The following is a 25,302-nucleotide window of genomic DNA, read 5'->3' as shown; positions in this document are numbered from 1 at the left end:
GCCCCATCGCAGCTGCTTGGTAGCTTTCCCATACTTCAACCCGCCATCCACCACCACCACCACCAACCTGCCTTGGCGGAGGAAGCTCGCACAACACATCAAACACAAAATGGCCTCACCCGTAGCAGCGCCTCTGAAGCGCATCCAGGCGCCCCTCCGCAAAGCCCTCGGCGGCGGCTACCGAGCCTTCGCCACCGTCCCCGAACCCCCCTCGGCTCCGCAGCCGAAGTCGGTCGCCCGCCGCCCGACGTACTTCAAAGACCGCACCGTCGCCTCGCTCGACGACTTCATCGCCGGCAAGCAGAAGGACGACGCGGCGGCGCTCTCGGCCGCGGAGGCGTACGAGATCCGCACGGTGGAGGTGACGGGCCCGACGGGCAAGAAGCGCACCATCACGCGGCTGCCCGAGTGGCTCAAGACGCCGATCCCGGCGGGCAACGAGAACTTCAAGGCGATCAAGAAGGACCTGCGCGGGCTGGGGCTGCACACGGTGTGCGAGGAGGCCAAGTGCCCGAACATTGGCGAGTGCTGGGGCGGCAGCAGCAAGAGCGCGGCGACGGCGACGATCATGCTCATGGGCGACACGTGCACGCGCGGGTGCCGGTTCTGCAGCGTCAAGACGAACCGCGCGCCGGCGCCGCTGGACCCGCACGAGCCCGAGAACACGGCGGAGGCGCTGGCGCGGTGGGGGCTGGGGTACGTGGTGCTGACGACGGTGGACCGCGACGATTTGCCGGATAGTGGTGCGCACCACCTCGCGGAGACGATCAGCCGGATCAAGAGCAAGAAGGCGAGTTTGTTGGTGGAGGCGCTGACGGGCGACTTCATGGGGAATTTGGACATGGTGAAGATTGTGGCGGAGAGCGGGCTGGACGTGTTTGCGCACAATGTCGAGACGGTGGAGGCGCTGACGCCGTATGTGAGAGATAGGAGGGCGACGTTCAGGCAGAGTCTGAGCGTGCTGGAGCAGGCGAAGAAGGTCAAGCCGGAGCTGATTACGAAGACGAGTATGATGATGGGGTTGGGCGAGCAGGAGCGCGAGGTCATGGACGCGTTGAGGGGTAAGTTTTGGCTCTTCCCAGCCATGTTTGTGAGGGCTCGAGATTTGCTGACGGGAGGAATCACACAGAGCTGCGCAAGGCCAACGTGGACGTCGTCACTTTCGGGCAGTACATGCGTCCCACGAAGCGCCACCTCAAGGTCGAGCGGTACGTGACGCCGGACGAGTTCGACATGTGGAAGCAGAGGGCGCTGGACATGGGATTCCTGTACTGCGCCAGCGGCCCGTTGGTGCGCAGCAGTTACAAGGCCGGTGAGGCGTTCATCGAGAACGTCCTCCGCAAGAGGGCGGGCGAGAAGGCGCCCCTCGGGGCCAAGCAGCTCGGGCAGACGGTCGCGCTGGAGGAGGGCTTGAAGGCCTCTTCTTCTCTCTGAGGTCGATTCGTTCCTCAATGCGTGTACGATCTGAAGAAGGGGGGAATATAAAGGCAAAGAGTGGGGGGTTAGACGGGCGGCATGGTTGGGCGTTTTGGGACGGGGGACGGGATACATTCATCATGGGCATCGCCATCTTCCCGGCAACTATCTATCTATCCAGGTGTCACGACCGGAAATACATAACGTGAGGCGGCGTTCAACAACGGCCACCGATACAGAGACGAAATAATAACGCTTTATTCTTATCTTGCACTTATCAATCTCAGGAGGGGGTTTCCATTGCTGTGTATTTGGGCTGTGATATCGGCTTCGTCCGTCTCGGCGCCCATTTCCCCGCGTGCCAGCCACGCGTCGGCCGAGACTGATGAACGGAGCAGATCGGCGGACGTTGCATTTCTCGGACGAGGTCTAGCGTACGTTGATAAAGCCGTGAAACCCATCCTCCTTCTCCCTTTCCATGTGTGTTCGATAGTCTGGGGAATTTGGCAACAGTCGATTTTGCGTTGGAAACGAGGAATCCGACAGGCCGCCAAATGTCTCCCGATCTTGGCTTTTTCAGCTGATATTTGGAGCTGCAAGCCAGGGTGAGCGATGTTACCCCTCCATGCGCCGTCATGTCAGGGGTTTGCTCCGTCGGTGGGAAAGTCAATTGCCCGTCGATGGCAGCCTGACTTGGGCCCTCGAAGCCTGCTTGTTTTCTTGCAAACCTACAGGACGAACAGCCGTTCTAATGTCGCCATTCTTTTCTTTTTGCCGGTAAGTTTCGATAGACTTCTGACTGGCGAAACATTGGACTCACTCCAAACCATGCTGAGTCAGGGGGAGTTAGACGCCTCATTGCTTGACAGAGTCTCTATGCATGAACATGGGACAGGCAGAATTCCTCGCTCGTGCAACCGAATATCAACCACTCCCTTCCATGATCAAAGCCGTATGCAGTCCTCCCGCAGCGAACACGAGGAGCGAAAAAACCTTTCTCAACATCCAAAAGCAGGCCGGGGGCACAAATGACGAGAAGCTGCAGCCTCAATTGCCTAGCTCGCCCATACCGAGAAGTGATGCGCGTCCGGGGAGGCGTCTCCTCATTTCCCCCTCATTCATCATTTCCCAGGGCGACCAAGGCCCGGCTCCAATCCCAGTCCAGCCTAGCACACCTCCGACCTTTTCGCGTCGTCGCGTGGGTGAACAATAGCCAAGTAACAGAAAAAGGCAGCCAGCTTCTTTTTTTGAACCTTTTGGCGCGGATTAGACAGCCAGCCACAGACGACGAGCTCCCCTTTCGACAGGAAATTGTTGGAAAATGGCGTCCTCGCTGGCTGACGAGCTTCGCGCCCCGTTGATTCAGGTTGGCCCGTCTTAGGCCGAGTCGGGTAACGAGGACTTGTCATCAAGGTGTCTGCTCTGGCCCTGCCCAATTCCCGACGTCTGCACGTCTGACATCGTCACGGAGCTCTCTCTGCAGCGGGCATCAAAGTGGTGTCATCTCGGAATGGAGCAGGGAGGAGAAGACCGTCCGTCCCGCACGCTCGCGAACAGAGTCAGACTAAAACAAATGAGACAACCCTTTCTGCCGTATCCTGCTCCCCCGCCCTATCCCTTCCCTCACTGGGCAATGGGAGAACAGCAGCAGCAGGGCCGTTTATCCCGCTGGCGTGGTTCCTGAACGGCGCGGACGCAGGAACCAACGGGACTAACACGCAGGGCTGGTCATCGCTGACATGCGTGCTCAGCCCGAACCCCTCCACATCAACTTAAGTCTAATAAAGGATCAAGGGTTTCCCATCCCCCTTGCCCACGCTCGCTTGCTGTTCTTGAGTTTGCTCACCTCGGGACCATCGGGTTGATACCACGTCAACTTTGGGTTCATCCGTACTGACGGGAGATCAAATGTGTATAATTTGCTAGGATCATCGTCGTCCATTCTTTTGTTAACGCTGCCATTTATTGATTCCTCTTCGGGATCGTTCGTTCACTTTTTGACTTTCAGTCAACCCCCGCCTCTTGGGTAGAAAGGGGAATACACACTCTTTTCGTGGCATCGATCACTCACCTGACCATCACACCACAGTCTCTCTTTTACTCATCGTCATTCATTCCAGCTGTTCCTGTTTCAACTCTGTGTAATTGTTTATTGTATACTCGTCAGGATGCGCTTCACCACCGCGCTCTGGCTCGCCGCTGCGGCCGTCGCCAAGGCGACATATTGGATGGAGGATATCAAGCACCAGGGTATCTCGGCTTACAACGCCGATCCAAAATACCAGGTCTTCCGCAACGTCAAGGACTTCGGGGCCAAGGGTGACGGTGTTACTGACGACACGGCGGCGATCAACCTCGCCATCTCATCCGGAAACCGATGTGCACCGGGAACATGCAAGGGTGAGACGACGTCACCTGCGACGGTCTACTTCCCTTCCGGGTGAGTGCTACAATTGACTAGAAACTAGTTCACTGCTAAGACATGACAGCACATATCTCATCTCTGGTTCAATCGTCGATTACTTCTACACCCAAATCATCGGCGACCCGACAGACCGACCCGTGATCAAGGCTGCTGCCAACTTCGACGTCACTAACAACTTTGGTCTCATTGACGGCAATAAGTACGGTGCCAACGGGTTGAGTTGGGGTGCCACCAACGTCTTCTTCCGCCAGGTAAGCTACGGGACTCAACTCACCCGGGACGAGCTTGTCACTTACATCGAATAGGTCCGCAACCTGATCTTCGATACCACCGCCATTCCCGCCTCCTCTGCCGCTCTCGGAATCCACTGGCCCTCATCCCAGGCCACCGCCATCACCAACTGCGTCTTCCGCCTCGCCGCCGGCGCTGACAGCAAGCACACCGGTATCTTCATCGAGGAAGGTTCCGGCGGTCTTCTCAACGACCTGGACTTCTACGGTGGACAGTATGGCGCCAACTTTGGCAACCAGCAATACACCGCCCGCAACCTGTAAGCAACCCATCGTCACCCTCACCTGATACCATCCGCTAACAATCTCCCAGCCGCTTCTGGAACTCCCAGATCGCCATCAACCAGCTCTGGGACTGGGGCTGGACGTACAAGAGCATCTACGTCGAGAACTGCGGCACCGGAATCCGCATCCAGGACAACAGCACCTCCTCCGTGACCCTCATCGACTCCGAGTTCGTCAACGTCCAAACCGCCATCCGCACCCCGCGCTCCGCCTCCATCGTCCCCATCGCCGCCGGCACCCTGATGATGGAGAACGTCGCCTTCTCCAACGTCGGCACCATCCTCCAAGGACCCCAGAACAACACCATCATCTCCGGCACCAAGGGCTCCGTCGTCAGCCAGGGCTTCGCCATGGGCCACATCTACACGCCCTCCGGGCCCACGGACTACACCGGCAGCGACACGGGCTACTTCCCCGTCTACAACGCCCTCGTCGCCACCACCGCCAACGGCACAAAGTACTACGAGCGCTCCAAGCCGCACTACGAGACCCTCTCCGCCGACTGCTTCGTCTCCGCGCGCACCTTCGGCGCCAAGGGCGACGGCGTCACCGACGACACCGTCGCGCTGAACAACCTCTTCAACTACGTCGCCTCCAAGAGCTCGCTCGTCGCCTTCGTCGACGCGGGAACCTACTACGTCTCCGACACCGTCTTCATCCCCGCCGGCGCGCGCATCGTCGGCGAGGCGCTCGCGTCCATCATCATGGGCGGCGGGCCCAAGTTCCAGGACATCTCGAGCCCGCACCCCGTCGTCAAGGTCGCGCTGCCGGGCGACTGCGGGACGATCGAGTGGTCCGACATGATCGTCTCGACGCGCGGGGCCGCGCCCGGCGCCAAGGTCGTCGAGTACAACCTCAACACCCTGGGCGAGCCGGCGGGCATGTGGGATGTGCACATCCGCGTGGGCGGGTACGCTGGTACGCAGCAGCAGTTGAAGGAGTGCCCGACGACGCCGAACGCTACTGTCACGGCGGACACGCTCGACAAGAACTGCATCGCGGCGTGGATGAGCATGCACATCACCAAGCCGGCGTCGAACCTCTTCATGGAGAACTGCTGGCTGTGGGTCGCGGACCACGATCTGGAGGACCCGACGTACACCCAGGTGACGATCTACGCGGGCAGAGGGTTGCTGATTGAAGCGACCGCTGGCAAGATCTGGCTCTCTGCTTCTGGCGTGGAGCATCACACGCTGTACCAGTACCAGCTCTACCAGACGAGGGATATCTACATGGGCATGATCCAGACCGAGACGCCGTGAGTATTTCCACATTTCAGAGATAACAGGAAAGCTAACGATGACCAGATACTACCAACCCAACCCGGTCGCCTCCATCCCCTTCCCCCGTGTCAAGGGCTACCACGACCCAGACTTTGTAGCCGACTGCAAGGGCAAGGACACCAGCGAGGCCCCCTGCGAGATGGCCTGGGGTCTGCGCGTCATCGGCAGCCGCAACATCGCCATTTTCGGCGCGGGGCTGTACTCCTTCTTCAACAACTACAGCACGGCGTGCTGCCAGGTCGGCGCCGGCGCGCGGTGCCAGCAGCGCATCTACGACATCCGGGACTCGCCGAACAACTGCACCAAGACGGAGCACCTGGAGACGTACAACCTCAACATTGTCGGGACGAAGGCGATGGTCACGCGGCACGGCAAGGACGTCGCGCTGTACAAGGACAACATTGCGGGATTCACGGCGGGCATTGCGCTTTACCAGCATGCTTGAGTCTAATTCACGAACCCTTTTAGAGATAATATAATTTATTTTTCTCTGTCATAGTAGGGCCTCCTTTGCCTTTTGACGAACCATGTCATTGATGGTGGGCTATACGACGTATTACGCAATGATCATTCTGTACTGACTCGGTCCGCAACCAAACTAAAGACGGGCCCCCTGAAATCCAGACCTCATCTGGTAGACGTCGTTGTGGTCCTCCTTGATCAGATCAGCGCCCTTCTCCGCAACCATATACACAGAGTTTTGGATACGACAATCCGGGATCACAGGGATCACGGACGCATCCACAACCCGCAGGTTCTTGATCCCATGGACCCTCAGCCGCGGATCCACCGCGCCCTGCTGGATGGATACTCCCGGACAACCTCGCCGTGCCACACGGGTGGAACGCAGTTTGGCAGCGGTCAAGAACAGCTCTCTTCATCTCCTCATCGGACTCGAGCGGCATCTCCCACGGATACTCGTCTAAGACAACGTCCTTGAACCCGTCGCCTTTCTTGAGAAGGTCATACGAGAACCGGATGCCCTCGCGCATGGCGATGATGTCAAGGTCGTTGGCGAAGAAGTTAAGGTTGATGTTCGGCTGCTCTAAGGGATCCGTGCTGTTCAGGGTTACCTCGCCCGGGTCAGACACAGGGCGGACGAGGTCTACCACGACGCTCATGTGTTGTCCACTCTTGGGGATGGGATAGTGCCACTGGAATGCCGTGCCAAACATACACACGAAGTCAAGCTCGAAGTGAGGCTGGCCCTCGGGGCAGAATAGGTCTACGCCACCGTTGGCTGCTTTCGCCTGACGGTATATCGGATCTCGCTCGAGGTACTTGTCGATGCGTGGGAACCCGACCATCTCCAGTAAACCGGATCCCATGGGGCCAGAGTGGTTCCTATTGAATGCAGACACAGTCGCGTCGTGCTTTGGGCCCTTGCGAAGCAGGTGGTCGTCCATGCCGTACCCGTCCTTGACGCGCAGGACAAAGGGGACGCCGGGGTGGTCGAGGAGGTTCTGGCCAACATGGGGTGAGTCGACGATAGTGTCGATGCCGTGCTTGGCTAGGTGGTGCGTCGGACCAATGCCGCTGAGCATGAGAAGCTTGGGTGTCTCGAACACGCCTTGTGACATGATGACTTCTCGTCGGGCGAAGAAGCTCATCTCGTTCCCGGAGCTGTCGATGACAATGACGCCCTTGCATGTACGGTTGGCGCGGTCGATAATAAGCCGTTTGGAGTGCGCGCCTGCGAGGACTGTGACGTTGGGTTTGTTCTTGAGGAAGAGGTAGCTTCCAGACCGCTGACCGCGATAGATTGTGTCGACGCAGTGCGTGAGGCCGTTCATCTCCCCATCGTAGATGTTCTCCGACATCTTCTCGCCCATGGATGTCCAGGCTCTGGCCAGCATCTTCCGGAAAGGCTCCATCTCGGGGAGTAGTTCAGCGTGGGAGATGGGCAGCGGGCCACCTCCGCCCAGCTTCTTCATCTCGGGAGGGTAGCGGTTGACATCGTCATGGTACGTTGCGCTCTTCCTCAGGTACGGGACAAGAGGATCCCATGTCCACTGGCTGCCGCCGAACTCAGCCCAGCGATCGAAGGTGGGCTTGCATCCGGGGACCCAGGTGAAGTAATTGAGGGAAGAGCTTCCGCCGAGGGCCTTGCCGCGGGTGTTGGGCTTCTCGATGCGCTCGTAGTCATTACGCTTGACGAGAGTGGTCTTGTAAGCCCAGTCATATTTACTGGATCGAAGGTTCATTGCCATGGCCGGGGTAGTGATCTCTTGGATTTCCTGGGGGTTGCCAGGGCCGGCTTCAATCACGAGGATGCGGACATTGTGGTTTTCCGCGAGACGGCCGGCTACGACGTTGCCTGCCGTGCCGCCGCCAACAACGATGAAGTCGAATTGGTTTGTAGACATGGTGCTCTTCGTGTCGATCACTCACGACCTGGTGGATGATTTACACAGTCGCGCAATAGGTCGCAGAATGATGCAGCACTCTCGCGTTTTATGTTCTCAAACCATGAAGCCTCTCTTCCCCACTCTATGTTGCCTCACTTGGAGGTATTTGGGGACGTCGAAACTAAATCACCGTCTCGTCATAATTTCGTATCAGAAAACTATGCATCGTAAGCCGATGACAGTTGGGAGATAGGGTGTATCAACAACCTTCAACCACTCCGGGTGTCCCGCTTGCGACGTGTTGAGACTCAATCCAAAGCAACGTCAAACTACATCATGAGGTATCTCTTAGCTGTTGGCACCTCGGTATGGTGACATGAAAACCGCCAGCAACAAAACTCTGCGCAGGTGAAGCTTCCGCGTCAGGAGGGGAAGCTCTCGCTACGATACGATACACATCCGTTGGTCTATTGGGCATCGTAAGGCTATTCATCTGCTCATTTTACCTTTCTGTCAGATCATGAGCTGTTCGGCACCACTTCCTGGTCTGGCCAATGTGTGCTTTTGGTGGTATCAAAGCGTTCCTAACCGAAAGCTTTCTTAGATGGACATCCTGTACTGCGTAAGGCAGAAAATCTGCCAAAACGTTCATCCCTTTTAGTCCATCTTATCAGATCTGATTAGAGACTCACAAGCCCAGCCACGGACAACACGAGTGAGATAAAGTCGGTTCGGACGTGTTGAACGTGCAAGGCCTCAAGATGTATTTGATCATGTTACTACTGATTTCTTAGACACCCTCCTAGTTGATGGTCGCTCGAGAGCAAGAGCTGCAAACCTCCAAGTAGGTTGGCTTTTTAATGAGGATTTCTCCTTCGTCGCCCATTCCCAAGCGAGATGTGACGACGATGCGACGTATGGATTGAGTTTCGGAAACTCGGTCGTTCTTGGGACAGACCGGTCTAGCTGCCCTCGGCAAGGGATTGAAGCTTTGCCTCCACAGACGGGGAAGGGGGTCCGTCCGCAATGAATGCCGGCATGTGCATCCTGAGCTGTCTTCAAAGTGATCCACTGAGGCCCTGTAACTCGATCCCGCGGTGGACATGCGCTAGTGCTAATTGCTCCCAGTCGAGTGGCTATCCTAGGTCTCTGGAGCATCGCGACTGAGGCTGCTTCAAGAAGGGCACCAAGTGCCCTCTTCCTGTTCATTCTCAAGACCGTAGTATCGGCCACCAAACTTCCCCTTTGCACGCTCTGTCCATGGTGATTCTCCCGCGGCGGCTGTTCAACCGCCTAATTAGCGCATGAGCAATCCAGTTCATTTCTGCGTTTGGGTGAGCAACAGGCTTTGCATACGCCCGCTCCAATCATTCGCATCATTTGGAGCACAGGATGCTGTGTCTTGCGAAGCTCACAGTTGTCACAGTCACAATTAAGGGGCTATCCCGTCGGATCCAGCATTTCTACAACTTTGCCAAAAAATTGCCTCTTCTTGATGATTATGGCAACCATGATTCGTGCTGCTGTCTAAATCAAGCTTGTCGCTTGCGCCCGCTAACGCCGGGGTAGCATCGACCGATAGCCTAGCTGGGCTGGCACAGTGGATGAAGCTCGCGGGGAACTCGCACGCGGGGCATCCGTAGATCTGACGAACACATACGCACGGCTTTCGGCACGAGTAATTGTTTGGGGGTGGCTGAGGGACGTCAAGCGCCCAATTTTTGGCTAAAAAAAGCCAAGAAAAGGGGCTTCCCGAACCCCTCGGAAGATGCCTCCTGAACCTCACAACTGAACAAGTAAATGCGAGGGCAATGCGCATGAATAAACGTGATCGTCTTGGTTATCTAATAGAGTGCCATCAATTGACGTGACTTTTGGATGCGCGCATCACTTATACAGCCAGTGAGATTGAGATGGCCAATACGAGTTCCTATTGCAGATCCCCTGCATTGACATGACCGGAACCTGCTATTCTTACCTCTTCTGACCTAGGTGTATGGGATCATGGGCCCGAGTTGCTTCCATTCGATTGGCGCGCTACAATCCACTCTTTAGTTGTCGCGCACCCGCGCGGGTTCCGGAGAGTCAGGAACAACAGCGAGATCTTGAAATTCAAGAACAATAAAGAGTACATAATCCTCCATGACATGACCATACAGGACACTGTCGGTCTATCGTGTTAAGAATTCTTCTCTTGCGCGTTCTCATCATGGTCTTCTCAACCTTCATCGCCCTCGCCCTCTTGGGCGCCCCACTGGCAGCGAGTCAATCATTCCAGTCAACGCCTGTAATGGGATGGAACTCCTACAACCAAGTCTCTTGCAGCCCGAACCACGACAAGATCGAAGCCGCGATCAACTCTTTGGCAAGCCGAGGTTTCGTCGATGCAGGCTACAAGTTCTTCCAAATCGACTGCGGCTGGGCTTCCAGAGACGGACAGCGCAATGACACTTCTGGCGCCTTGAAGATCAACTTGGATGCGTTCCCGCAGGGTCTTCAGCCGTTGAGCGACCTCGCGCGGTCGAAAGGCATGAAGTGGACAATGTACTCTGACGCCGGAGAGAAAATGTGTGATCCGGAAGTTCCCAGTCCCGTCGCCGGCTCTCTCGGTCACGAGGCCGTTGATGCGGACTTCTTCAAGAGTCTAGGCACTGAATATGTCAAGTGTGAGTAACACGAGTCGGAGTCCTTCAGGAGAATATTCCGCTGACTTGCCCGTTAGACGACAACTGCTATGCTTCTGGATCTAGTGCGGACGACAACGCGCCAAAGTCCGCCAGAGACGACTTCGTGACTCGTTTCACGACCATGTGGAAGGAGCTTCAACGAGTCGGCATCCCCGGTATGCTTATCTGCCAGTGGGGAGTCCCGTTTTCGTCGTCAAGTGGTCTCCAAGGACCTGCACAGTGGACCAAGGGCCTTTCCACATCATTCCGACTGTCTGATGACATCGCCACCGGCTGGGGCAACGTCTACCGCATCTACAACCAGGCAATTCACATCGCAAAGTCGGGTATCATTGGGCCAGGACACATTGCCGATGCTGATCTGCTGGAAGTCGGCAACAGTGGCATGACTTTTGACGAACAAGCCACGCATTTTGCCTCATGGGCAATGCTCAAGTCTGCCCTCATGATCTCCACCGATCTCGCCGCGTTGTCTGACGAAACCGTCGCCCTCTTGCAGAACAAGGACCTGATCGCCATCAACCAAGACCCTGCAGTTAAGCCGATCCAGCTTGTTCAACGCTGGACCGGAGACCGGGACCTCTGGGCCGGAGACCTCGACAACGGTGACGTCGCCGTCCTCGTTGTGGACCTCACCAACACTGCCCGTACTCTAGACGTGCAACTTTCGCAACTTAACATTAAATCTGCCACGATCAAGGATCTTTGGGATTGGAAGACGGTTGATGGTGCGACCAGCTTCTCCAAGCAGGTCAACGCCCACGGATCTCTCGCCTTGCGTCTTTCCAACGTTAAGCGAGCCTCGGCTCCCGCAGCTAGCTACACCTACGTATCCGCTGCAACCGGCTCCTTGTCGTCTGGCGCGAACACCCAGTCTTGCTCTGGTTGCGCAACCTCCAACAAGGTCGGTAACCTAGGTGGATCTTCCGGAGGCCGTGTCGTTCTGTCAAACATCCGGACTTCACAGGCGAAGCAGAACGTGCTGTTCGACTTCATCAACGGTGACGTCGGATACCTCGGCGGGGGTAACAATGAGCGTACCGCGTCAGTGACCATCAACAACGGCGCTGCGGTGACGGTTAGCTTCCCTTTGAGCGGTTACAACTGGGATACCGATGTCTTCAAGGGCTACGCAGTTGAGTTGTCGGGATTCGATGTCAATGGCCCGAATACTATCAGCATATCTGGAGTTGATGGTGGATTTGCACCGGACTTGGACAGGGTTGGAGTGGTGGCATGATATTCGTGCTTGGAGACATTGGGATAGGCAAGACAGTTCACCAAACTCTCAATAAGAAAATTGACGTGTTCTCAGAGCTCTGGGTAGAATCCATTGGGGCTATCGCAGGGCCACATCGGGACATATCTAACGTTGAAATACCGTCCAATAATTTTCAAAGCAGACAGGCCCACTGCAAAGTCGGCCTATACCAAACAGATAGTTTCCCAACTCATGCCCCTGAGGAACGAATAGTCATGTGGATATCCCTTGGTTCCCTCCTTGCTCTCCGGCGGTAGGAGATGATCTTCATCATCCATGTAAACAAACCAATCACCCAAGTCATCAATTCTATCAAAACCAGGAGTGAAGGAGCTTATCGAACCGCTTTTCGGACGATATTCCAGACTGACAATCCCCGCCCTTTCATATTTTCCATTGTTGAGCGGGTGGAGAATGATGATGCTGTACGAACGGACTCCATACCAACCGATACTGTCATTGCGTAAAACCAAACCTCTTGTGTGGCAATTAGGATCATAGTCTCTGTCGAAAAACACTGGTATACCGACAAAAACACCAGTTTTGAGAAGAAACGTTGCCACTGTGACCGGCTCCCGGGGTTTCCAGGTTGATGGGTCACGCCAATCCTCGTCCTCGGCTCCGGGATAACAAACCACTTTGCGCAGTCTAAGTGAAACGACATGAGATTGAATTGTGATTTCCTTTGGATCCGTATCCGCAACTCGAGAAGTGTTCAAGGCGTGTTCTCGCATAAATTCATGCAAGTCAATCGTCCCATTGCCCCAGGGAAGCCGAATCTGAAGGTTGCGATTCCATGCGGTGCCCACGAAACTTCCTGCGTCTTCCTGAAAACTTTCTTCCGCTAGATCAGGTCGAAGTCCCAACTGATTACCCAGGTCCGTGAAACGGAATCGGCCCGACCAGCCTATCCATGACCAGCTTGGGAAAGATGTTACTCGGCTTGTAGCTGCGTCCCTCTGCCACAAAAGGTCGAAAGAGTCTCTGATGCTAGTGGTATAGGTTTTTCCTTCACCGAAAGCCTTTGTTTTGACATCCATTAGCCAGTATGGATCTGCCTCCGTCCCGGCTTGTGTTTCTTTCACCAATTCATTGTTGCAGAGAAGAAGGACTTCTTTCTAGGTGAAAATCAAGCGCCTATTGGAGAGAAACCCTTCTTGAAATGTCCACCCTCGAGTGACCCATTTTCCAGACTTGACAGTTTCCTGCCCGGAGTTGAGAAGCTCAACGACATTGATATCGCCAAATTTTAGAACCTCTTGCCGACGAGGAGGGCCGCTCATACCAGGCAGGCCCTCTTCAGAACTCTTGCCAGATGCTGCAATAATGGTGGCAAAGGCATTGCCATAGACCCGGTCCATTTGCTGTATCATCGAAACTTTGTGTTCGGAAGTCTGGTTAATGCACTTGTATCAACTGCCAGTCAGTTAAATGCAAGAGACTTTTGTACAAGAATATGACCTACGCATTGGTCAACCCAAAGGTACTGACAACCGAGGGCTTTGGTGGCGGACATGGCGTCTTCCACGACTAGCGGGAACAGACCCTCAACGTTGTGAGCAGAAGTGTCACCCCACACGTACGACAATGCAATATATTTGCAATCTCGGCTAGCGGTGATGATCTGTTTCGTATGAACGTCGATCAGGCGTAGGTCTACCATTACTGAGGCCGTGGCCGAGGAACAGCACTTCTCGTGACCATTGTAACACTCCTCCAATTTGAGTCTGAAAAAATCAAAACAGACTTGTGAAGGTCGAAGTACACGAATCTGGACGCTCTCACTGCTGGGGTACTTGTGGGCTATAAGCCAGCGCTTGTAATCGTCGCGAACGCCCAGGTGTTGCACGCCGGACTTCGGTGACCGGACTCTGATCTTAACACATTTAGCGTATCCAGTGTCGCTGTCGCTGGGATTCCAAGAATCAGCTTCTAACACAAATGCTTGTGGATCGATGTCAGAGCTCTGATGTGGGTTGGATAAGAGCCCAACGAGGCGACACACGCGACAAGAAGCTCCCAGAAGTTGGGCACGGATCGGGTTCTTGAAGATGCGGAGGACCTTCATCTGTCTGTCACCATGGTAGGTCGGCAGGTCTGTCTGAATGCCCTCGATGTCATCGTAGATAGTTATTTTGGACCAATCTACAGCTTCGCAGTCTCTGCAGAGACTCTCGAGGTCTTTTTCAGAGGAACCCGTATCGTCTTGCAGTTTCCCTAAAGTTGGTGTGTGCAGCAGGGCTTCTTCATTGGACGACGATGACATCTTTTCTTTTTTTGAATTTTCGAGTTTTGGAAGAAGATGTTGAGAGCAACGAAGACCATAATGGGGTTCAAAGATCAGTAGCATACAGCCGATTGCCGGGCTCTGATCGAATGTCTAAGCGGGAAGAGGGCGCACGCCAGTTTATACGCGAGGTGCCGCTTATTTGAGAAATCTTGGGCTGATGTAGGGACTACCTACCAGATCTTAACAGGACACTGTTTGATGCACCTTGCCCCACTGAACTTATTGCCTTTCATTCAACCTGTTGGCGGGCATGCCGAACGAGTTTCCATGAGTTGGGCGCTTAATTAGTATCTACTTTCCACATCAAGCGAGTTCTGCATTAGTGTGCGCGAACCAAGTCCACATCGCGCTGCTCTATGAACATGCAGTCGGCAAGCAACCCGTCTTTGATTGGCTCTCGGGCCTGTATTGAGTTCCAAATGAATGAAGGGAGTGATTTCGTGATATAATTCAATAGAGGGGATGATTGCTGCGGGCGACGTGTCAATGCAAGTCTAGCTAAGTTTAGCAGGTCATGAGACGTGGGTTTCTCCGAGTGTTGAATGAAGGCAATGAATGTTCGGAGACGTTTGACCGTACGAGGTCACGTAACTTGAGACCGTGGGCTCACCCGACACGAGTCCTAAGCCCCACTTCGGGTTGATGTACATGCACGAAGAACACCAACTAATAGATACCTATTTTGATAATCTTTACAGGACAAATATTGGAAACCGTCGCTGAGAACTTGGCTCCTCTCAAACGTATTAAGTGGGGCATCCCAACCACACATCCGTTCCGTATATCTAGGTACTAGTACCTTATGTACAACCCCCTCTTACCCACAACTTTCCGGACCTTGCGCCTTTTGCAGTTTAGAAGCAGGCTTCCGCCAAAACATTCTCCTCCCCGAGTCCAGACTGTCACTGGAACCTCCATTCCGACGGAGTAGCTGCACAAAAGCCTCGTGATTCCCCTTGATTGCTTGTTGGAACGACTTGCCCTTGCTATCCGTCCTCTCCTCGCTGGCACCTCTATCAATCAAAAGCAACGCCGCTGACTTCTGCCCCTTCTCGACAGCCATGCTCAGGAGAGAGAGTCCTTTGATATCCTTCGCTTTGATATCCGCGCCCTTGTCGAGAAGGAGATTCATGATAGGGCCGCACCCTCTTGACGTGGCATGGAATAGGGGTGTCCAGCCGTCGGCATCTCGTGTGTCAATAGTCGCTCCTTTTTGGATGAGGCTGTGCGCCAATCCCTCGTTTCCCTTCATTGCCGCCATAGCCAGAGGAGTAATTCCTCGCCGAGTACATGGTTCGATCTCGGCCCCTCTGCTGAGAAGCAAGTTTGTTAGGTCTTTATGCCCCTTTGCGATTGCCACATGCAACGGCCTCCACCCATCGGCATTCTTTGACTCAATATTGGCCCCTCTGTCGATGAGCAGGCGAGCGACGTCTCTGTGGCCTTTGAGAGCGGCAATACCGAGCGAAGTTTGGCCGTTCCTGGTCTTGACTTCAATCCCAGCACCTAAATCAAGCAAGAGTCCCACGACAGGAGCATTTCCTTGCAAGGCTGCAATAAGCAGAGGCGTGGTACCATGCTGGTTGACAGACTCGATATCGGCACCTCTTTCTGCCAACATGTGGATGAGTCCATCGTGGCCTCGTATTGCGGCGATGGACAGCAGGCTATGCCCCTCGTTGTCATGAGACTCGATGTCAGACCCTCTATCGAGGAGAAACTGCACGGTAGCTTCATGACCTTTGAGAACTGCTTGCATCAACAGTTTCTCTGACGCGTCGTTCAACGAATCGATGGCGTTGTTACCGATAGGCGATAGGCTTTGGAGCAAAGATCCAACCATGGCTTCGTGCCACTGGCTGACACTCTCTTCATCGAGGCGGCCCAGGATATCTTGCGTTATTGTAACAGCTTGAGACAGCGTGCCTCGTCTTTGCTTCAGAATGCGGTCCTGGGCATGAAGTTGCTCGATCTCTCGGGTGGCCTCGGTAAGGCCCTTATTCAGCGATTGCTTCTCCAACTGCAATTTATCGAGCTGCGATTGAACAGCGGCGAGCTTCTCCCTGTGAATGTCTGCGTTGTATGTTTTCTCTTGGATTTGCAGTCCTATTTGAGAACGTTCGGGTCCAATATCGCGGTCCTCATACAGGAGGTCTCTGAGATAGACCTGGCGTTCCAACTGAGCTAATTCCAGAGTCACGTTCACGCTGACTCTTGGGGGCTTGCTCATGGACGCCAGTCTAACGACGAACATCTGACAAGCTCCTGCACGTTCCTCGTCGAGCGTTACAAGCAGATTGGATACTCCATTGCTTGCGCTCTGCTTGCCGAATGTATGTTGATTTGTCTCCATAATCTTAGCAGCAATGGTATCCAAGCTGGTATCCTGCGATGCTGTCATGACGTGACAGCGGGCTTGAACTCTCGATTGGTTGACCTCGAGTTCCAACATGACCACATAGTCGCGACCCTCTTCTCGCTTTGGACGGAATCGAACCCAGGTCCTTTGAACCTGGTCATGATTGAAATCCACCGTCGTATTGATGGTTGCATTGTCCCTTTCCCAGCGGCTCTTTGGCTCAACTTCTATCATCTCTAATCCAGTCTCGTGGACTGATTCTTCGATGTAAAATCCGTACCGACGATTGAGAGTCGCGACTGATTCGTTCTGGCGATCTTTGCAGATGCGAATAAGCTTGGGAGGGTCCTTGAAGTCAATGCTGCGAAGCAATTTCCCTACGTACCCCTCAGGCCTGATGTACTCTTCAGAAGATCCATCAGAGTTGACGCCGAAAAGGGGAATGCCGACAACAGCCTGTGCATCATCTTTTGGGTGGCAATCCAGAAGACCGAAAGTCTGGTTCATCGTCGTAGTGTAAAGGCAAAGGTGGATACGTAGGTGGCCGCCAAAAACGTATAACGGGTCGATCGAGGTCCCTCGATGTTCTCGACAGACGATATCGCCACTGTTGGCAAAGTCCGAGGGGCTGGAAGCCAGTATACCACCTGAATTGATTTTACCAGTCGGCGTGAGATCTGTTTCAGCTTCGCTGCTGCTCAGATTCCATGCCAAGATGGAGTCATCCGTGTTCCGACGCATTATTTCCTCCTGGAGGCGCCCGAAAGCTTGCTCGCCTTCGCCGTAGATCATAGGCATAGTAACCCCGAACATGCCCAGAAGGCAATAAGCAATATCTTCCTTTCTTTTCGTGACCCTCTTTGCGGCCCAAGACATGCGCTGGGCGACGCTGGCTTCACGTAGCTCCGCGGTGCCCAGGAGGAACGGCCGAGGTATCCCTGTGATCTGGGCGACGACGGTGGACAAGTGTCGTTTCGTGCCCAGGAAAGACCATTCGCAGCTATAAAAGCGGACAACTCCAGGTGCGAGGAGCTCTTGAAGGGTCCATCCTCTCTCGAACCAGCGACTTCGTCGAAATTCGGAGTCTGGATTCGACACATCATCGGCGGCCGAGACGTCGGCAAGAAAAGCGTAGCATATAGCGGCCTTTTGATACCATGCGAACATAGAATTGATAGCCTCGCTTAGCTCCGTCGAATTGGCCTTGTCAATGCAGCACGTATCCATCCAGGCATAGTCAAGTCCGTCGGCTAAGGCCTGCTTGCAACACCCGGCGAACTTGTCCCTCCCGACACCGGTCTTGAAGAAGTCATTTCCTTCTTGCAAATCTCGGAACGAGATCTCTTCATCATCGCTTCCCCATGTGTGTGAAAGAGCGGCGTACGCAGGGGGCTCATGGAAGAACTCCTCCAATCGCCCAGTTCGTACATTGATCAGACGCATTGATCGCCTTCCAGATTTGTCCTCGCGGAGTGTATCTCAGTGGTTCTTTTTCCCAGCCGCTCAAGAGGTACAGTCGGTTGAAGGTGGCAATGTTGGCAATTGGGGCTCACACTCCCGACGCTGCGCTTGCGGGAGCGGTAGAAGCGGCGGTCGATTGGCAGAGCCTTATGTCGGCAATCTGGCATATGCGCTATATTTTCTGAATATCAATTAGCAAAATCGCTCTGTTCCGCGTCACTCAACATGCCGTACTTTGAATTAAGCGAGAGGTTCAAAGGAACGAGTGTGAAGAGAAGAGATGCTGACAGAAAGCAGGCCAGAGCCTTGCGATAAATGGTCGCCTGATTATGTGCCACACGACGGGCGAGCTGAGGGGTTGACTCAGCCGCAATGTGTCCAAAGGGGAGCGATTATGGAAGGATTCTCACGCAGCCTTGCTGTGCGCATTCCTGGGTGAGATGTTCCAACGTCCTTGGCAGACTGCTGTGCGAAGCTGGGGATTCAATGATTGGACGGAAGGCGTGGATGTGCAAATTGCCTGCATGTAAGACATCTTGAAGTACAAGCAGTAGATAGTTCAGCCACATGGCTCTACCTGACAGTTGTGATGATAAACAATATCTGCAAGGTCAAAAGATATTGATTCATGGTATTATGATGCTACCTGAGGATGATGGAGTCGCTCTCATGGTTATAGGTAGCCCGTCAACGCCAAACGCCAAATTGCAGACAAATGTGTTACTCATCACCACCAAGATCCGCCAGAGTCTTGATTGCCGACGCTCTAGGCGGCTGTCTAGCACCGGGCGCGGCGCCTCTGCTCGACTTCATTGGCGGCGGGGGTGGGTTAACCCGGTTGAACTGCGACATCTCGGCCGCCTTCTGCGGATCGATCTACCAGTCCGTCAGCAAACGGTTTTTGTCCTCATCGCCGGCACCACCCTGGAACAAACTAACCGCAAATAAGGATACAAGGTAGAGCCCGATAAAGGTGACCAGGCCGCTGAACAGCCCGCTGAGCTGCCACTGAATAGGACGCTGCAGGCTCGCGCGAGCAGCCTTGTCGCCGCCGAGGGTTCGTCCGGGGGTGCTGAAGGAGGCGCCGCTGCGACCGCTCTTGTCGGGAAGCTTCAGAGCATTTTGAATCGCTTGCGTCAGGGCCGGAGGGTTCGCTCCCTTGATTGTCTCGACTGCTTGGCCGCCGTGGAAGATGATAAACGTGGGCATGGCGCTGACACCGTGGGTACGGGCGATGCCGGATTGTTGGTCGACGTTGATCTTGCAGAAAGCAACCTTCTTCGGCTTCGAGTACTCTTTCGCGAGGCGTTCGAAGTGCGGCGCAATCATCTTGCAAGGACCGCACCAGTCGGCGTAGACTGTCACAATGGTTTGTCAGCGGGACCGGAAGCGCGGGGGAACTATTGTAGGCACTTACAGTCGGCAATCACGACATTGGTGCCGCTGAGGATGCCCTGCCACTCGCCGGCGGACTGTACACTGATAAGACTCATGATGTCGAGGTGCGATATAGGATACGAGAGTCAACGTAGCGACTTGAAGTTGAAAGGAACAGCTGGGCCGTTGTGTAGCTGACGGAAGCTGTCGCGACCTGTTCCTAGCGGAAAGGTGGCGGCTGCCAAGAGTAGAAAGCGGTCAGTTGGCGATCCGTCATTCTGCCGGGCAGGGGTCTAGCGTACCCCGGAATTGATACCGCCCACTGCGGGACCAGCTCAGAAAGTTTTTGGGAACCGCTAAAAGTTGCATCGACTTGCAAACCACCATCAACAGCTCTGCAAATCGCCGAAATGTCTTACGATCAGAGAACAAAGGTGGGATAGCTGCAGGCTTGATCTTCCCCAGGAACTGAACTGACCAATAACAGCGTAGAAAAACCGGCGAAGACGAATATGTCGACACCACCCAGCCGTCGGCCAAGTTCTACGCCTACCCTGGAGGCCGTACGTGGACCGTCTCGGTTGCGATCCCTACCAGTATAATCGCAGAGTACGTGTTGTCCGGCCTACACGCTGCGATTTGAAGCTAACCTGCATCTCAAAGTGCCGTCAACGCTGAGCGCCGTACTGCCGTCGCCGGCCGCATCGCCCGTGCCCTTGGAGTCTTCGGCATCGACGAAGTTGTGATCTTCGACGACAGCCCCGTCGAGACCCGCCCCAAGACCGTCGACAGGAAGGCTTACACCGGCGACATTGATCCCGGCCACTTCCTCGAGCACCTCCTCGGCTACCTCGAAGTCCCTCCCTTCATGCGCAAGATGCTCTTTCCCCTCCACCCGAACCTGCGCCTCGCCGGCCAGCTCCCCTCACTCGACATGCCGCACCACCCGAACCCGGCCGATTGGATGCCCTACCGTGAGGGCGTCGCCAAGAAGGGAACCCCGAAGGGCACCGAGCTTGATCTTGGTCTGAAGACGCCCGTCATCATCGAGGACGAGGTCCCGCCCAATACCCGCGTCACGGTCCAATTTTCGGATTACGACACTGAGAAGGCCGAGGCGTGCGACCCGGCAGCGCCTAGGGAAGAGGGGGGATACTACTGGGGATACAGTGTCCGCAGGGCGGCCTCTCTGTCAGCTTTGTGGACAGAGTGCAAGTACGAGGATGGTTACGATATCAGCATTGGCACGTCCGAGCGTGGGCGTTCCGTCGGCCAATCATTCCCGTCCACGCCGTTGGACTTCAAGCACTTGTTGATCGTCTTTGGCGGCCCCAGAGGAATCGAGTATGCGGCGGTGAACGACAAGGAACTCGACATGGTTGATGTTTCTGGGGGAAAGACAAAGGAGCTCTTCGACCACTGGATCAACGTCCTCCCAGGACAGAACAGCAGGCAGATCAGGACGGATGAAGCGTTGTTTATCGGACTTACGGAGCTGAGGAGACTCTGGTTTAACCAGTAGTGTTATGTCATATATGTCACTACCTCAGACTGCATTGTGGCGGGCATATGATACCCAAAATAAAAGTTGTCATTTAGTTCAATTCGGGAGTAAAACATTGAACCTCGGTATCTGTGCTCTTACGGCAACACTCCGAAGGTTCATAGCAGCCAAAATTGTCTATCGTTCGGCTGTCCGATGGCGAGAGTTTGACAACTACACCTCGCCCCCGAAACAGGCAGATTGTTGGTCACGTCGGCATCGACGATGGAAAGTGAAGAAGAACTGCGCAGGCCAAATTCGGCAAATATATATGCCATTGTGCGTTATAGTGAGTTTATAACAGAGAGCTTTGCTGCAGCCGAAAGCGACGCCTGCCTAATATATTTAGAGAATATCAATCTCTCATATAAATGTCCAGCCACAGCCACCCATCAGTGAACTGTTGTCCATGTATGACAGGTCGTCACACACTACCGATAAGGACAATCAGTGTAAAGGGCACAGTTGCGGCGAGTCAGCTTCTGGCCTAGCCAATTCGCATCACACTTGCATTGCGTGCAGTCATGATAGTAGCAAGCCCCTCCATCGTAGTAACAGCTCATGCCATCTTCAATGAGGCACAATTTCTGCCAGACAGTCAGAATACTAAGTTACCTCGAAAGGGAAAAGCGCCATTTACCCTAGCAAAGAGCTCGCTGCGCGGAGCTAAAGACACATTTTCTGGGGAAGGTGTCAAGGGGCTGGCTGTGGTGACAGCCGCAACCACGAGAAGAAGATGTGAAATATGTCTCATCTTGTATGGATATATGGAATTGACACCAGTTAGAGGCGACTTGTGTTGAATATAGAAAGCAAAGCAAAGGATGCTTCACTAAGAGCCATGGGAGTTAGGCGATGAAGGCCAGTCTTATATAGAGAATTTTTGACGGCCTCAGATCAATACACTTCAGATATAGTGCTTCAATTGAGTCATTAACATAGAAGCCACTCGGGCTATCTAGATGAGTACGAGGTTGTAGAAATTTCTTATTAAACTTAGTTGTCGATTGCATATGAGAGTTACATTGCCTCGGAGTTATGTTGCCTCTTTCGGCGGAGAATTCCCAAGTGTCTGCAGCACAGATCCAGCCCCATATGGACCACGCCTGCATCGTGTGCGACTCTATCAACATATCACATGATAGGTTTGAACCCGCGTGCAAAAACAATAGAAAGAGAATCGGAAGGCACTAAAACATAAGAGGTTTCCCCTAACGGACAAAAGTACGTCTGGGCTAGGTTCGTTAGTATTGAAGTTCAGAATAAGTGTTTTCCATGGACGCCAACAAGATAGTTTTACTCATGCCGTGGTTCATTAGTGTGCCATTGGATATGGGCAACAGGCTCAGCAACTTACACGTGCTGGTAATATGGTTAATAGATTGCTCAGAAACGGCATCGTTCTCTGAATAGTTGTCTGGCTTTGTTGCGGTAAATTAATCAGTCGTTTGTCAAGACCAAAGGCGCCGATGAGAATTTAGTGACTTCCGAACCTTGTGTGTACTTATCGTGCTATGATATGCAGATGGCTGAGAACGGACATAGCTGCATATTTGCGGAGCGGAGCGGCTCTTCGACTTTGACGAATCGCAACACCGCCTCGCTTCTGCATGTTTTAAGGCGCCATGCTTACCCCTCCCTCTGTGCGAACCATTTCCGATCGGAGCCTTTCTTGTAGCTTATCTGATAATTCTTTGCAATATTGTACGGTCGTTCTTTCAATGTGGTCTGACGATCGCCGACAGTCCGGAGCTCACGACTGTCCAATTTGGCTCGCCAGTTCAAGACATGCACCAAGCAAGATAGCATCGAACTTTTCAATACCGTCCCGAGTAACCTTGCCTACTACAGGCTCGGATCAATCTGGAAACGTATACCGCACACAGTTCTCCAGGTGATCCGGGGATTCTTCGACCATGCGACTCATCAACGTCAACACGGGAGCATTGGAGGATTTCCACAGAGACCCTCCTCCCTACGCCATTCTGTCACACACATGGGGGCCAGATGAGGAAGAACTCCTCTATGACGACATCAAGACTGAAGTTACGAAACCTGGTATAGGGAAATTGAAACTTGACAGGTGCTGCGAACAAGCAAAAGAGGATGGCCTTGACTACGTTTGGATCGACACTTGCTGCATCAACCGAGCGAATGCAACTGAATTAGGGGAAGCTATCAACTCCATGTACCGTTGGTACCAATCATCGCATACTTGCTATGCATATCTTGTCGATGTAGACGAGGGAGACAGAAACTTTCACGAGATTTTCCGCGCGAGCCGTTGGTTCTGTAGAGGTTGGACTTTGCAGGAACTCTTAGCTCCGAAGGATGTGGTATTCTACGATAAAAGCTGGCGGCATCTGGGATCGAAGCACCAACTTGCAGGTATCATAGAGGATATCACAGGAATTCCGCGTCCATTTCTTTTGGGACTCGCCGGACTTCAATCGGCCAGTGTTGCGCAGCGGATGTCTTGGGCTGCGAAAAGAACCACCACGAAGGAGGAAGACCTTGCATACTGCCTTTTGGGGATTTTCAACGTCATGATACCGATGATCTATGGCGAAGGTAGCCAGGCCTTCACTCGTCTCCAAGAGCAGATTATGAAGAAGACACCGGACGATTCAATCCTAGCCTGGGGGCTTTCTACAGACTCATCTCGCGTGGAGGCACGGACCGGAGACGTCAATAAGTTTGGAGGAGTTCTAGCGGCCACTCCTGCAGCTTTTCTCGGCAGCGAGACCATCGTTTTCGGCGGTAATCTAGATGCAACTGGCATTCTAGGTGGTTTTCTTCACGCCAAACTTGGCTTCTATACCAGCACGAATGGGCAAACATTTGGTCTATTGAACTGTCGGCCTAGAGACAGCACCGAGAAGGTTGTGGGGATCCCACTATGTCGCGTTCATCCCGGAGAAGATTCAGACGAATATATCAGGCCGCGAGGTGGTAGAGCCTCTCTGCTATCAAAATCGAGCACCCAGACCTCCAGCGCGAATCCGAAGTCTATGCGTATTCTAGAATCCCTTCAATTTCACGACGAGGTAGCCTTCGACCGAAGGCATGGGTTTTGCATCGAAACACCCTCCAAGGGAGAGCTTGTGTTGGTCGATGTGCACCCGCAGGAGAGATGGGAGAAGAAAAGTTCTTTCATTCTTACAGGAGCGGATTTCTCACGAGATTCAGTGCAGCGAACATGGTTGAAGTTCCGTCATGCGGCGTCTTTTTCAGAAGATTTTGTCATAGCGCTCGAACTTGAGATCAAGAGCTGCCAACCAAAAGCTCGGTGCCACGTAATGACTGTGTCAAGAACTGCAATCCTGGACGACATAACAGGAGAGGCGAGCATTAGGGATTATGTCTTCGGAAACACAAGCGCTCATACCCAATTCTTCAATCTCCAGGCCAAACTCACACAAGAACACCTTGGTGCTCAGCCTGTGTTCATGGTTAGATTGTACTCAATGGACTCCCCTTCAGGCGTTAGTGTGGACGCAAGCCTTGAGCTCTCACTCATCGAACGCGGCAAACAGCTCAAAAGACTACTGAAAGAGGACAAACGTATGCGTCCCAAGCTCTTGGAGCTTCCAAAGTCTATCCAGGAAAAGACAGCCGCCGTAGACGAAACCACAGCAAAGCTTAAAGCAGTGCAAGAGGAACTGGACCGATTGCAGCAGAAGAAGGACGAATTGTCGGCCCAACTGGAAGCAAACACTCAAGAACTGGCTTCTCTCGTTGACGCGAACCGAACACTGGTAGAAAGGGAGACGGAAATTTTCGATTTTGTATCATCAGCTGGAACGCTGCCTCCACATTGCGGACAAGAGAGGGCGTTGCAATGGCTTGAAGGCATCATCGACCATCTTTCAACCAGCGCACCAAGCAAAGATGCTACAATCAACGATATGCCTGACAGGTTCCATCGCGCATTTATGCAAAATGTTGCCAATGGAAATTTGGCAGCACTAAGGTTTCTTGCAGATAATCACGTCAACATTCGTTGTGAAACGACTGAACGGGTCTCGACGTTGTCGATGGCAATCTTCCGCGGGCACCTTGCTGCAGTATCTTGGCTCCTTGACCAGGGGATGAGTGTTGATTCGGAAGATGGCGAGGGGGTCACGCCGTTATTCAGAGCAGCTTTTCATCGAAACCAAGAAGCTGTTGCACTGCTGCTTGATCGCGGCGCATCCATAAATGCTAGAAGCTCCGGGGGAAACCAACGTACACCGTTGGCAATTGCTGCCAGGAGAAACGAAAAGCCTGTTTGCCAA

At 53.8% G+C, this 25,302-nt stretch overlaps 7 protein-coding genes across 7 annotated transcripts; 4 read left to right on the top strand and 3 right to left on the bottom strand.

The window, feature by feature from the left end:
* Positions 1 to 109: 109 nt before the first annotated feature.
* On the top strand, positions 110 to 1,434 carry COL26b_003298 (uncharacterized protein; the record flags this gene model as incomplete). Its single annotated transcript, XM_053176197.1, has 2 exons — positions 110 to 1,061; positions 1,130 to 1,434. The coding sequence occupies 2 exons, from the start codon at positions 110 to 112 to the stop codon at positions 1,432 to 1,434; spliced, it is 1,257 nt and encodes a 418-aa protein (XP_053039818.1).
* Positions 1,435 to 3,584: 2,150 nt separating this feature from the next.
* Positions 3,585 to 6,144, top strand: COL26b_003297 (uncharacterized protein; the record flags this gene model as incomplete). The annotated part of the gene is made up of 5 exons (XM_053176196.1): positions 3,585 to 3,856; positions 3,906 to 4,092; positions 4,147 to 4,391; positions 4,445 to 5,674; positions 5,724 to 6,144. The coding sequence occupies 5 exons, from the start codon at positions 3,585 to 3,587 to the stop codon at positions 6,142 to 6,144; spliced, it is 2,355 nt and encodes a 784-aa protein (XP_053039817.1).
* Positions 6,145 to 6,297: 153 nt separating this feature from the next.
* On the bottom strand, positions 6,298 to 8,065 carry COL26b_003296 (uncharacterized protein; the record flags this gene model as incomplete). Its single annotated transcript, XM_053176195.1, has 2 exons — positions 6,298 to 6,495; positions 6,569 to 8,065. 2 exons carry the CDS (start codon positions 8,063 to 8,065, stop codon positions 6,298 to 6,300), a joined length of 1,695 nt encoding a protein of 564 aa, XP_053039816.1.
* Positions 8,066 to 10,256: 2,191 nt separating this feature from the next.
* On the top strand, positions 10,257 to 11,974 carry COL26b_003295 (uncharacterized protein; the record flags this gene model as incomplete). Its single annotated transcript, XM_053176194.1, has 2 exons — positions 10,257 to 10,713; positions 10,770 to 11,974. 2 exons carry the CDS (start codon positions 10,257 to 10,259, stop codon positions 11,972 to 11,974), a joined length of 1,662 nt encoding a protein of 553 aa, XP_053039815.1.
* A 3,128-nt stretch (positions 11,975 to 15,102) lies between these two features.
* Positions 15,103 to 18,087, bottom strand: COL26b_003294 (uncharacterized protein; the record flags this gene model as incomplete). Its single annotated transcript, XM_053176193.1, has 1 exon — positions 15,103 to 18,087. One exon carries the CDS (start codon positions 18,085 to 18,087, stop codon positions 15,103 to 15,105), a length of 2,985 nt encoding a protein of 994 aa, XP_053039814.1.
* A 738-nt stretch (positions 18,088 to 18,825) lies between these two features.
* COL26b_003293 (uncharacterized protein) lies at positions 18,826 to 19,598 on the bottom strand (the record flags this gene model as incomplete). Its single annotated transcript, XM_053176192.1, has 3 exons — positions 18,826 to 18,981; positions 19,045 to 19,463; positions 19,523 to 19,598. The coding sequence occupies 3 exons, from the start codon at positions 19,596 to 19,598 to the stop codon at positions 18,826 to 18,828; spliced, it is 651 nt and encodes a 216-aa protein (XP_053039813.1).
* A 294-nt stretch (positions 19,599 to 19,892) lies between these two features.
* On the top strand, positions 19,893 to 21,004 carry COL26b_003292 (uncharacterized protein; the record flags this gene model as incomplete). The annotated part of the gene is made up of 3 exons (XM_053176191.1): positions 19,893 to 19,916; positions 19,970 to 20,091; positions 20,146 to 21,004. 3 exons carry the CDS (start codon positions 19,893 to 19,895, stop codon positions 21,002 to 21,004), a joined length of 1,005 nt encoding a protein of 334 aa, XP_053039812.1.
* Positions 21,005 to 25,302: the final 4,298 nt, after the last annotated feature.

Source organism: Colletotrichum chrysophilum (genome assembly GCF_026319265.1).
Source record: "Colletotrichum chrysophilum strain AFK26 chromosome Unknown scaffold_18, whole genome shotgun sequence".
NCBI classification, from domain to species: Eukaryota; Fungi; Ascomycota; class Sordariomycetes; order Glomerellales; family Glomerellaceae; genus Colletotrichum; species Colletotrichum chrysophilum.
The sequence above is the reverse complement of the archived record's forward strand: the minus strand, read 5'-3'. Positions and strand labels throughout refer to the sequence as shown.